Genomic DNA, 13551 nt, shown 5'->3' with positions numbered 1-13551 from the left:
TTGATCTTTGTCTTGCGAGAGTTTTCATTTTTTGAGAAGGGAGTGATGTAATGGGCTAAAAGTCTGAGTAAGAATAATCCGTCCAGTGGTGAGTAGGACAACGTGGAGAGAGAGGAGACTGGGAGAGAGCTCAGTGGCTAAGAGTCTGAGTAAGAATAATCTGTTCAGTGGTGTGTAGGACAATGTGGAGAGAGAGGAGCCTGGGAGAGAGCTCAGTGGCTGAGTCTGAGTAAGAATAATCTGTCCAGTGGGGTGTAGGACAGCGTGGAGAGAGAGGAGACTGGGAGAGAGCTCAGTGGCTAAGAGTCTGAGTAAGAATAATCCGTCCAGTGGGGTGTAGGACAACGTGGAGAGAGAGGAGACTGGGAGAGAGCTCAGTGGTCCAGGTTTTGGTAGTGAATTTTCCAAGTTGGGTGTCAGCAGTGAAAAGAAGGAATGGCTGTAAGAGACATTACAGAGAAAACCCATTAACGTGAATGCTGCTGGTTGAGCCATGTGGGTTGAAGAGAGGGATTGGTCCAAGTTGACTGAGGATGTGATTCTTGGGTGATTAGGGAAACGGTACAGAAATAACATGAAGAGAAAAATTGCATTGGCCAAGTAATTTTTAGTTTGAAAAATTAAAAAAAAAAAATAATAAAGACCTTTTTGGATATGTTGAGAATGCAGTAAGGATAGGGCCTTGAAACATTCCGTTTGTGCCTTACGGGAAGGGAACTTAATAAGAGTGGAGTGAAGACTTAAGTCATCAATTGAGGTGAAGCCCTGTGAGAGCCTTACCAGAATAAAGTCCAAAGTCCTCACCAGATCACTGCTGACCCTTCTGACCTTATCTCCTACCACTTCTCTAACTTGCTTAAACTTACTCTAGTCAGGCACACTGGGCTCCTTGCTGTTTCTCAAACCCATTTGTGGGCTCGCTCCAACTCTGAGTCTTTATACTTACTGTTCCTTCAGGCCAGGTCACACTTGACACAGGTATCTGATTCGCTCAGTTCCTCATTGCATTAAAAGGCACTGTTTCTAATTGTGTTTTCTCAAATAGCACCCTCCCCCCCCACCCCACCCTCATCCCCGGTCACTCAGGGTAATTTATTACCCTGCCTAATTTTTCTGCATAGCACTTACAAGGACTTAGTATGTTATGAGGAAGCCCTGGTGGCATAATAGTTAAGTGCTACAGCTGCTAACCAAAAGGTCAGCAGCTTGAATCCACCAGGCGCTCCTTGGAAACCTTGTGGGGCAGTTCTACTCTCTCTTATTGGGTCGCTATGAATCGAATCTATGGCAGTGGATTTAGTATGTTATAAACTCAGGATATGTTGACTCTAGGTAAGAGATAAATGGTTCAGACACAAATAATCAGGAAAATGGGCCTGAATCCAATGTCAGTTTGAGAAACACTTTTTTTTTTTTATCATTACTCATTTTAAAATATTATTACCATTAATCTTATTGTATTGAGGGTGTGAGAACCAGCAGTGAAAATACTTAGAGGCTCTGATGACTTCCTTTCTATCCCCCTTACTACCTTCTTTCCCTTTAGCCTAGCCCACTCCTCCTTCCAACCGCCCACTTCCTACACTCCTCCCTGGAGTAGCAATAAATGCCAAGGGCAGGATCCTCCTGAGGGGTAATCCTCTCCTGTCCGTCCATGCCCTGTGTTCAGAACCAGGATCAGACACACCACTGTCATCCAAGTGAAAATCTTTCTGGATTTCCTTGATGGAGAAAAGGTGTCAGAGACCAGAGAAGGGAAGGTATAGAAGAGGGAACACAGTGTCATCACTTTCACAGATGATTAGCGACTGTTTAAGGTGCTTTTCATCACAGCGTATTCTCATCAGAAGAGCGTGGAATTTAGATTCAGGTAAACCTGAGATGAATCCTTACACCGTTACTCACAAGCTGTGTTTTGAGGCCAGTTACTTAGTCTTTCAGAACCTCAATTCGCTCATCTATAAAGTGAGGAAAATAACACTTGCTTGTGAGGTTTGTCTTTCAGATTAAATGAGTAACATTTCTGAACCATGTGGTGTGTCCAGCCTGGCACATAGTGATCACTCAACAAACCTCCTCTCCTGGGGTTGCTTTCTACCAGGGCGCCTGCCACTCCTAGGACCCTGCCCTCTCAGTGGAGCAAAAGAATTTCTTTAATGTCGGTATATTGAGTCTTAACTTGAACACTATATTTTTTATCAGGTTAGTAAAAACATTAAACAAAAATGATTTTTGTTCCTTTTAAAGTATATACAATAGCTAGTATTATATTTGGGGGCTTAAAACTAAACTCACTTTATGGTCACTCTAACTCAGCATTATTTCATAATGGGATTAATTATAAATAAACCAGAACTCATTGCTTTTGAGTCAATTTTGACTCATAGCAACCCCATAGGACAGAGTAGAACTGTCCCATAGGATTTCCAAGGCTAAAATCTTTATGGAAGAAGACTGCCACATCTTTCTCCCGCAGAGTGGCCAGTGAGTTCAAACCACTGATCTTTCAGCTAGCAGCTGAGCGCGTTAACCACCATGCCACCAGAGCTTCTCTAATTAGGAATAGAATCTGTTGTTATGCCTTTGTTTTTTTAATGTTGAACATTAGTAGAATTTATTTTAAAAGAATAGAATCCGCATTGAAAGGGTTAAAGAGGTTGAAATAAAATGTTAAACTTTTTAATAAAATCTGAACAGATGATCTCCCAAAAAATTCTTTTTGGTGTTTTTTTTTTTGAACTGGCATGTTGCAGGCCCTCTAATTGGTTTTCAGGCTTTAGAGAGTAATTACAGCTTCAACAAACTTTGTCATCTGTGGTTCAGAATGGTGTAAAGTAAACAGAACGTTTGAAATTCAGCTTGTAGTTCAAGTTGCTCAGGAAAGTTTAACCAGTGTTTAACTAATTTAAATACTAGCATAACATAACTTGAAAAGTATCACATGTTATCAATATAATAAAATTTTGTATTTTATAGCATTTTGTATAAAAATGTGTACGTCATTCATGTATATTCCGTGGTTCCAGAAATCATAGATAATCATTTGGTTGATAGCTGTTTAGAATTTCTACCCAAAGTGTCCACTCAGCTTGAATTGGGGGTCTTCATATAACGAGAAGGAAAGTATTCTTCTGAAGAAATACTGGCTAATCTATTAACCACTGCCCCCTTTATGAATCTGAGTTTTCAGATCATGAACCAATGTGACTGGAAAACTTAGAGCTTTCATGGCACATTTTTTTCTTCTTTTACAGAGAGCTGGAGGATGTGTTCATGATTCTGTATTATGGCTAACATACAGGAACCCAAAGTTGTAGAATTTTCCTCTATACTGGCTCACTGGTTTTAACATAGTAATTTAGGGTTCCAACTGGTTTGAATTCAGATTCATCCCTTTAATTACATTTGTTTTTGTACAGCCTCCAAACTTAAGACTTACAGTAAAGTCTTTTCTTCTGTGGATAGTGACCCAACTACTGCAGGAAGTATCCCGAGCCAGCTTTTGGTAGCTGCCTCTCTCTTCTCCAGTCTCAATCTAATGGGTATTATTACTTAGAAATTGGATTTATTTATAGAATGATTTATATATTATAGTGTTTTTAATTACATGTAACAGTTTTTTGTTGGACCGAAGGCTTCACAAGGACCTGATTAAAACCTTTATAGCATGAGTGAAGTACTTTATAATTAATGTGTAGAATGATTAATAACTGAGTATGCTGTGTACTGTGAGCTCACAGAGTTTCTTACTCACCGTTGTATGTCCAGAATGTGGCAGAGCGCTTGGCCCATAATTGGCACTTCATGTATGCTGCTCAGTCCACAGATACTTAGTCAAAAAAGAGAAGTTGTACATAACTACTTAGATCATTTGGTAAAATAGAGGGTCAGCAAAAAAGAGGCAGACCCTCAGTGAGATGGATTGACACAGCATATGAAATAATGGATTCAAACAGCAACAATTGTGAGGATGACAACATTTCATTCTGTTATGCATAAGGTCACTATGAGTTGGAGTCAATTCAATGGCAACTAACAACAACTTAGATCATTATATTAATTTTTTTTTCCAAAACTACTCCATAAGTACATGCATTTTATTCTTAACAAATTCTTTCCAGTGTTCTTCCTGGAAATGGTAATTAATATAATAACTTTTATTATCAATTTTAGCCTTATAAATTAACCGTATTTGATAATCACTTAGAATATGATATAAAAATATGTAGTAGTTTAAATAGCGCTTGTAATTGTAGCTTTGAGAAGTTCTTTAAGTTACAGCATTTAAACTTCATTTAGGTGTGGTATTGAAAATATACTTCCTTTAAAATTTTTACTTTAATTCCTGATAGTGATTCTAAAAGATGAGGAATCTTTTAGATTAGAAATGTATAAAGTACTTTGCCTAAAGTCTTACAGATAAAGGAATCCCTGGGCGGTGCAAATGGTCAGCTGCTAACCAAAAGGCTGGAGGTTTGAGTCTACCCAGAGATCCCTCGGAAGAAAGCCCTGGTCATCTACTTCCAGAAAACCGACCACTGAAAACCCTGGGACGTGCAGCTCTCCTCTGACACATACAGGGTCACCATGAGTCAGAACTGACTTGATGACAGCTGGTTTTGGTTTTACAGCTAAAAGCAGAGCCTGGATTTGAATGTGGTACTCTAATTTAAAAAGGAACCCTGGTGGCTCAGTGGTTAAGTGCTCAGCTGCTAACCAAAAGGTCGGTAGTTTGAACCCACCAGCTGCTCCATGGGAGAAAGATGTAGCAGTCAGCTTCCGTAAAGATTATACCTTGGAAACCTTGTGGGGCAGTCCTACTCTGTCGCATAGGGTCACTAGGAGTCAGAATAGACTCCAAGGCAATGGGTTTGGTTTCTTCTAATTTCATAGCTGATTATCATAGTGGGAATCTTTATGTAAAAGTACTATGTTGGATGTTCTTCCTTTCCTTTTCTGCTCCTCCTACTTCACTGTACGCCGTGGTTCATTCTTGAGTCTTTTTGTTAGGCCTGTCCCTCTTAACATTTGTTCTTCATTCTTTACTAAAAGCCAGTCAGCCATCAAGTATCTCCTCTGTACCCTCTGGGCTATAGCTGTGCTCTGCTGTAAATGTGCTCTGAGGAAGTGTTGTATACATGATTCCTATTTTTTATGTATTTTTTTTTTAGCTAGAAGATCAAATTAACATATATTAAACAAGTATAGGACAGTATACTCATCTCTGCTGAATTGATTCTGACACACAGCAGACCTGAAGGACAGAGTAGAACTGCCCCATAGGGGTTTTAAGGCTTTATGGAAGCAGATTGCCACATATATCTCCTCAGAGCAGCTGGTGGGTTCAAACTGCCGACCTTTTGGTTCGCAGCTGGACACTTAGCCACTGCACTACCAGGGCTGCTTGTGTAGCATTTTAGAAAGCGTAGGTGTTTTAAAAAGTGTAAGAATTTTAAAAGCTGTAGGAGTTTAAAAAAGTGTAGAAGTTTTAAAAGGTATAACCAAAAATCAAACAAAACCCATTGCCGTTGAGTCAATTCCGACTTATGACGATCCTATAAGGCAGGGTAGAACTGCCCTTTGGGTTTCCAAGGGGCGCCTGGTGGATTCGAACTACGGACCTTTTATTAGAGGCCCAGCGTGTAACCACTAAGCCAGCAGGGTTTCCTTAAAGGCATGTTGTTGTTGGGTGCTGTCAAGTCGGCTCCGACTCATGGCGACCCTGTGCACAATAGAACGAAACACTGCCTGGTTCTGCACCATCCTTACTTAAAATCGTTGTTATGCTTGAGATCATCGTTGCAGCCACTGTGTTAATCCGCCTCATTGAGGGTCTTCCTCTTTTCCACCGACCTTGTACTCTGCCAAGCAAGATGTCCTTCTCCAGGGACTGATCCCTCCTGACCACATGTCCAGAGTATGTAAGACACAGTCTCGCCATCTTTGCCTCTAAGGAGCATTCTGGACGCACTTCTTCCAAGACAGATTTGTTCATTCTTTTGGCAGTCCATGGTATAGTCAATATTCTTCGCCAACACGACAATTCAAAGGTGTCAGCTCATCGTTGGTTTTCCTTATTCATTGTCCAGCTTTCACATGCATATGATGCAATTGAAAATACCATGGCTTGGGTCAGGCGCACCTTAGTCTTCAGGGTGACATGTTTGCTCTTCAACACTTTGAAGAGGTCCTTTGCAGCAGATTTACCCAATGCAATGTGTCTTTTGATTTCTTGACCCCCACGTGTCTGTCGGTTTGTCGTACTGTGGGGGCTTGTGTGTTGCTGTGATGCTGGAAGCTATGCCACCGGTATTCACATACCAGCAGGGTCACCCATGGAGGACAGGTTTCAGCTGAGCTTCAAGGCTAAGACAGACTAGGAAGAAGGACCCGGCAGTCTACTTCTGAAAAGCATCAGCCAGTGAAAACCTTATGAATAGTAGTGGAACATTGTCTGATATAGTGCTGGAAGATGAGCCCCCCAGGTTGGAAGGCACTCAAAAGATGACTGGGGAAGAGCTGCCTCCTCAAAGTAGGGTCGACCTTAATTATGTCGATGGAGTAAAGCTTTCAGGACCTTCATTTGCTGATGTGGCACGACTCAAAATGAGAAGAAACAGCTGCAGACATCCATTGATAATCGGAACCTGGAATGTACGAAGTATGAATCTAGGAAAATTGGAAATCGTCAGAAATGAAATGGAGCACATAAACATTGATATCCTAGGCATTAGTGAGCTGAAATGGACTGGTATTGACCATTTTGAATCAGACAATCATGTAGTCTACTGTGCTGTGAATGACAACTCGAAGAGGAATGGTGTTGCATTCATCGTGAAAAAGAACGTTTCAATATCCTGAAATACAACGTTGTCAGTGATAGGATAATATCCATACGCGTAAAAAGAAACCAGTTAATATGACTATTCAAATTTACACACCAACCACTAGGGCCAAGGATGAAGAAATCAAAGATTTTTATCAGCTGCTGCAGTCTGAAATTGATCAAAGATGCAATCAAGATGCATTGATAATTACTGGCGATTGGAATGCAAAAGTTGGAAACAATGAAGAAGGATCAGTAGTTGGAGAATATGGCCTTGGTGATAGAAACAATTCTGGAGATTGAATGATAGAATTTTGCAAGACCAATGACTTCTTCATTGCAAATACCTTCTTTCACCAACGTAAACAGCAGCTATACACATTTTTTTTTTAATTTTTTTTTATACACATGGACCTCACCAGATGGAACACACAAAAATCAAATTGACTACATCTGTGGAAAGAGACAATGGAAAAGCTCAATATCATCAGTCAGAACAAGGCCAGGGGCCGACTGTGGAACAGACCATCAATTGCTCATATGCTAGTTCAAGCTGAAACTGAAGAAAATCAGAGCAAGTCCACAAGAGCCAAAATATGACCTTGAGTATATCCCACCTGAACTTAGAGACCATCTGAAGAACAGATTTGATGCATTGAACACTAGTGACTGAAGACCAGATGAGTTGTGGAATGACATCAAGGATATCATATATGAAGAAAGCAAGAGGTCACTGAAAAGACAGGAAAGAAAGAAAAGACCAAGATGGATGTCAAAGGAGACTCTGAAACTTGCTCTTGAGTGTCGAGCAGCTAAAGCAAAAGGAAGAATTGATAAAGTAAAAGAACTGAACAGAAGATTTCAAAGGGCCTCCCGAGAAGACAAAGTAAAGTATTATAATGACATGTGCAAAAAGCTGGAGATGGAAAACCAAAAGGGAAGAACACGCTCGGCATTTCTCAAGCTGAAAGAACAGAAGAAAAAAATTCAAGCCTCGAGTTGCAATAGTGAAGGGTCCCATGGGGAAAATATTAAATGATGCAGGAAGCATCAAAAGAAGATGGAAGGAATACACAGTCATTATACCAAAAAGAATTAGCAGATATTCAACCATTTCAAGAGGTGGCATATGATCAGGAACTGATGGTACTGAAGGAAGAAGTCCAAGCTGCTCTGAAGGCGAAAAACAAGGCTTCAGGAATTGATGGAATATCAATTGAGATGTTTCAACAAACAGATGTAGCGTTGGAGGTGCTCACTCGTCTATGCCAAGAAATATGGAAGACAGCTTCCTGACCAACTGACTGGAAGAGATCCATATTTGTGCCTGTTCCCAAGAAAGGTGATCCAACTGAATGTGGAAATTATAGAACAACATCATTAATATCACACGGAAGCAAAATTTTGCTGAAGATCATTCAAAAACAGCTGCAGCAGTATATGGACAGGGAACTGCAGAAATTCAGGCCGGTTTCAGAAGAGGACATGGAACCAGAGATACCATTGCTGATGTCAGATGGATCCTGGCTGAAAGCAGAGAATACCAGAAGGATGTTTACCTGTGTTTTATTGACTATGCAAAGGCATTCGACTGTGTGGATCACAACAAACTATGGATAACATTGCGAAGAGTGGGAATTCCAGAACACTTAATTGTGCTCATGAAGAACCCTTACATAAATCAAGAGGCAGTTGTTCAGACAGAACAAGGGGATACTGATTGATTTAAAATCAGGAAAGGTGTGTGTCGGGGTTGTATTCTTTCACCATACCTATTTAATCTGTATGCTGAACAAATAATACGAAAAGGTGGACTATATGAAGAAGAACAGGGTATCAGGATTGGAGGAAGACTCATTAACAACCTGCGTTATGCAGATGACACAACCTTGCTTGCTGAAAGTGAAGAGGACTTGAAACACTTACTAATGAAGATCAAAGACCACAGCCTTCAGTATGGATTGCACCTCGACATAAGGAAAACAAAAATCCTCACAACTGGACCAGTGAGAAACATCATGATAAATGGAGAAAAGGCTGAAGTTGTCAGGGATTTCGTTTTACTTGGATCCACAATCAACAGCCATGGAAGCAGCAGACAAGAATAAAAGGTATAGGAGTTTTAAAAAGAAAGAGTTGTATTGGAAGGAGAATTGGATTTGATTTGTATCTTAAAAGTAAATCGTAGGAAAATTATATGGTTCTTTATTGCTCTAAATTAGTTTAAAAGTAAATCAGTAAATGTGGTTCTTTATTGCTATAAATTGGTGTAAGGTATTTAGTATTTTAAATTTTTATATTTCTAACAATATAAATTGCTATATTGTATTTAGTGTTTTTAAACTTTGATATTTGAAAAAAAAGTAGCACCGCTATACATGGTTTAACTATGAAATAATTACATTTATGATCCAGTTCCACTATGTGATTCTGCGTTATTTTCATTATTTCTCAGGACTCTAACCCGCACTATGTTCTCACTTCCCACCTTGCCCGTTTTAAACTCTTAGGTATTTAGCATAATCACTCCCCTGCCTTACACCCCCTACTCCTTTCCGCCTTGTTGCTTTGCCAAACTCACTTGGTTGAATTCCAGCTTTGGCTCAGTCCTTTCCTCTGTGTATTCCCCACCTGCCCCAATGCAGCTGAATATCTGAAGAAAGATACACAACTCTGTCACCTGGTGCGCTCTCAGGGTTCTCTCAAGCTAATCCTGCCGACTATACCAATTGTATCAAACCAGTTCAGGGAGGCTGAGATCATCTGTCTCTCATGCCACATGTGTAGTGGGTAAATCCCACTCCACACACCAGCTGCGTCCTATAGAAACCTCAGCCTTTCTTCCCTGGTCAGTTCAGACGCCAGCTGCTCCTCACAGCCTTTTTCTCTCATGCCCATTCACCTGGGGCTAGGTCAGTGGGTGCTGGACCATTCTCTGTGTCTTAAATCCAACAATCTGTTGAAACCGGGGCAGATTATCCAGTGGAAGGGGTAAGCACAGTGCTTAGCCTGCTTACCAGATCACCTGTGGTGAAGAATTTCATATTTTTTCACCACATCAAAGATTCTGCTTCTAGGTATGGCTGGCATCTGTCTCTCTCCCAGCCCCACAGAACCTTCCTACAGAATCAAAGCCTCTTTTCAAATTTACAGTCCCTGACAGGGACGGGTGACCTAATAAGCGAGGTAAGCACAGGTTTACTTGTGCTTACCTATCTGTAGTGAACAGTTTCACATGGGTTTCATCTGGTGAAACCCATGTGAAATTGTTCACTACAGGTGATCCGGTAGGTAAGGTAAGCACCATGCTTACCTTGCCAATTGGATAATCCATCTCTGGTTGGAATGACTCAGAAGCTTCAAGGAAAGGGCTATCTTTAATCTAGCAGTGAAAAAAAACACAAACATGCAGGGTGAGGTCCAGGAGGGGTCTCAGTGCAGAGCTTCCATGTCCATAGGGGATGTACTGAGCCTCTCAAAAGTAGACGTTGGAGCTTACCACCCAGGAAGCACCATTGAACCTCTGTCTTCCAAGGCTTTTTATTGGCCATAATAGATCACATCATGCATTCTGAGGCTTAGTCAGTATCAGGCCCCCAGGTGGTCCATCTTGGTCTTGTCAAGCCCCACACATTGGCCCCAGGAGTGGTTCATCTCTCAGGAACCAGGAACAAAGGCCAGATTGTTTACTGCAAAGGGGGTCCACACCTTGTACCTGCGAATGCTTTAAATTCTGGAGCATAAAATTCAAGGGGGCCCCTAGTGTTGCTCAGCAGTCATGGCCTATTTCCCTAGTTTGTTCTTCCATTTTACGAGAGGATTATTTCATATCATCTCTCATTCAAATCCCCAGTGCATCCTCTTCCAACTTTGTTCTCAATTGATTACTTTGCTTCCTATTTCATTGAAAAAAATAGAAGCATAGAGAAAATAATTTATACAAACCTATTAGTTGCATCCGTACCTCTAACTGCATTTGGGCCCTTTTATCCTATTTTCTCTCCTGTTACATCACTAAACTGTTTGTACTCATGACTAGAGTCACCCCTCTTACTCGTCCAGTAAATTCCGTCACTTCTTGCCTATAAGAGGACATTGCTTCAGAAATGTTCTCCTTTCCTGCATCATCAAGACTACCTTCTTTGTTGGATTATTACTATCAGTGTTCATTCATTTGGAAAATATGAATCGAGTGCCCACTACATGTCAGGCACTGCTCTAGGTGCCGATAATATATCAGTGGATCATATATTCTAGTTTGGGAGATAGACAATGAACGAGAAAGGTAAGAAAGCAACAAACCTGATATGTTAGAAGGTGGTAACATGCTTTGGAAAATAAAAAGTAGAGCAGGTAAGGAGGGTTGGGAATTCTCGGTTAGGGGTGCAGACTGAATTATTGAATAGGATGGTCAAGGTAGGCTTCAATGTGAAGGTTAGATTTAAGTTAAAACTTGAAGATAAGGGAGTTAGCCAAGGGGATAAGCGAGGAGAGAGAGTGCCAGGTAGAGTGAATAGCTGGGCCAAAGGCCCTGAGCAGAGAGAGTGCAGAGCATTGTTCAGGAAATGCAAGGAAGCTGGGTGGCTGGTAGGGTGGGTCTGAAAGTTAGTACTAGAGGAGGAGGTCAGAAACTTAAGAAGGACAGGTGGGAGGGTGCATGTATGACTCTTATAGACCAGTGAAAGACTTATCTTCTATGCCTAGTGGATTGGAAACGTTGCAGATTTTTTTTTTTTGCAGACATTTAAGTTTTCTGACTGTGTTGAGAACCAACTGTAGAGAGAGGCAGGGAAGAAGTGTTAGAAGATTATCAGAGTCACCGGTTGAGACATATTGATGGCTTGGTCCATGGAAGTGGAGGTAGTGGGAATTGATCAGATTCTGGATATATTTGAAAGTAGAGCCAACAGGATTTCCAGGAGTGATGTGAGAGAAGAAAGGACCAAGGATGATTGCGAGGTTTTGGACTTGATCAGTTGAAAGGATGGACTTGCCATCATCTGAGATGGGGAAAGCTATAGGTGGAGGTTGGTAGGGGTAGTGGTTGGAAGAGAGTGAGAGTTCACTTCCTGACATGTTGAGCTATTTCTTAGAACACAGTTTCTACGGTAACTTTACCTTATCTGGCCTTTCAACATACCTGAGTAAAAAGATTCTGGATTTATGGCAGCTGGGGAGGTTTAAGCATTCGGCAGAGTCTGAAGTAGAATGTATTGTTGGAAAGCCAGGTAATGGCAAGTACTACAGATACGAAGATGGAAGATCACTCCATGTATTCAATCTAAGTGAAGGAAAAATTAGGTAAGCCAGGAGGAGGAACCGATTTAGGGAGGAATACTTCTGATTTTGGATTTGGTTGTGGTACCAGTGTTTCAACCAGGTGGAAATAGCCACTGTACAGTGTCTTAAATAGAGATCCAAGATCAAAAGAAACTTGAATGTTGGTTTTTGGACTGAGAGATGATGGCTGAAACCATGGAAGGTGGTAAGAAAAGAGAAAGCTAAGTAGAGACCCTTGGGTGGATAATCACTTTCAATGTAAAGAGTCAGTAAAGAATTAGTCCTGTGTAAGTAATGACTTGGTTTTCAGAAGGCATGGCAGTGGTAGTTGATAGTTGCTAATGATGGAGAAAGGACAAAACAAGTGAGCACCAGGAAAAGGCTGTTGAATTTGTCAACTTGGGGTAAATTAGTTTTAAGAGAGGAGTGTCAGTAGACAACCCTATCCCTTTGTCTTGTTGTCCAATATTGCCTAGTTTTTCAAAAGCTCAGGTGTTCACCTAAAAGCTTGTTATGTGTCACACACAGTGCGCTAAGTATTACATGAATTTATTAAAAGCAGTTTATACTCTCAAAGGCTTACAATCTAGGTAGGGAGAAGGATACCTTCTTAAAATGATAAACAATACAAGATTATGCTAATAAAAGTGAGGAATTCAGTAATAAATAATGTGAATATGGAGAGGGAATTTGTCAGTTTAGGGCTAGATTGATATAAAAGTGTGGAAGGGTAGGGTTTGATCTGGACCTTAAAAGATAGGCATTGTTTTGACTGTTGGTGATTGCTTATGGATGGGGTAGAAGAAGTGGAAGGCATTTGAGATGATGAGAACAGCTAGAGAGAAGGTATAGATAGAAGAAAGAGCAAGATGTGTTTGGGGAAAATCAAGCAGTCTGGCTTCATTGATTAATAATAGAGCATGTGGTTGGAGTGGGCGAGGGAATTAAAAAGAATACTGCAATCAGTTTTTGGAAAACCTTGAATGAAGATCCATAGAAAGCTGTGAGGCTGCAGTAGGTTTTGTTTAGAATAGAAATCTATAGTTCTCAACGATTTTCTTCTTGGTTTAAGCATATGAATATATTTAAAGAGACATTTTATTTTATTTCTAGAATGCCAGTTAATGAAAACGGAACGACCAAAGCCAAACACATTTATTATCAGATGTCTCCAGTGGACCACGGTTATAGAGAGGACATTTCATGTAGATACTCCAGAGGAAAGGTAAGAAACTTGTTTTTCCAGTCTTGTGAAAAAGCAGCAATAATTCTAAAGATGTATTGTATCTGACTTCGCCATTTGTAGATATATGTAAATATAGTTGTACAATGCTATAGTTCCTTGATTTTTGTGTTTTGGTTATAGTAGACGAATAACAGGGGCTTGTGAAATACTGAATTAGAACCACTAGATGTGCTGTGGTGTAGTGGTTAAGAGCTATGAC

The 13551-nt window shown here is 40.5% G+C and overlaps 1 protein-coding gene across 4 annotated transcripts in view; it reads left to right on the top strand.

Moving 5' to 3' along the window:
* The window catches only part of AKT3 (AKT serine/threonine kinase 3), a 325616-nt gene that overhangs the window by 183171 nt on the left and 128894 nt on the right, over positions 1-13551 (top strand). For 3 of the 4 annotated variants that reach the window (XM_064276763.1, XM_064276764.1, XM_023549330.2), the window contains one exon: positions 13220-13331. In XM_064276763.1, coding sequence (XP_064132833.1) covers positions 13220-13331 — 112 coding nt within the window. Of the gene's footprint in view, positions 1-7480; positions 8938-13219; positions 13332-13551 lie in introns of those variants that run through there. The other variant, XM_064276765.1, reaches the window with a different exon arrangement.

This window comes from Loxodonta africana, chromosome 25 (genome assembly GCF_030014295.1).
Source record: "Loxodonta africana isolate mLoxAfr1 chromosome 25, mLoxAfr1.hap2, whole genome shotgun sequence".
Lineage (NCBI taxonomy): Eukaryota > Metazoa > Chordata > Mammalia > Proboscidea > Elephantidae > Loxodonta > Loxodonta africana.
This window is presented reverse-complemented; position numbering and strand designations above follow the sequence as displayed.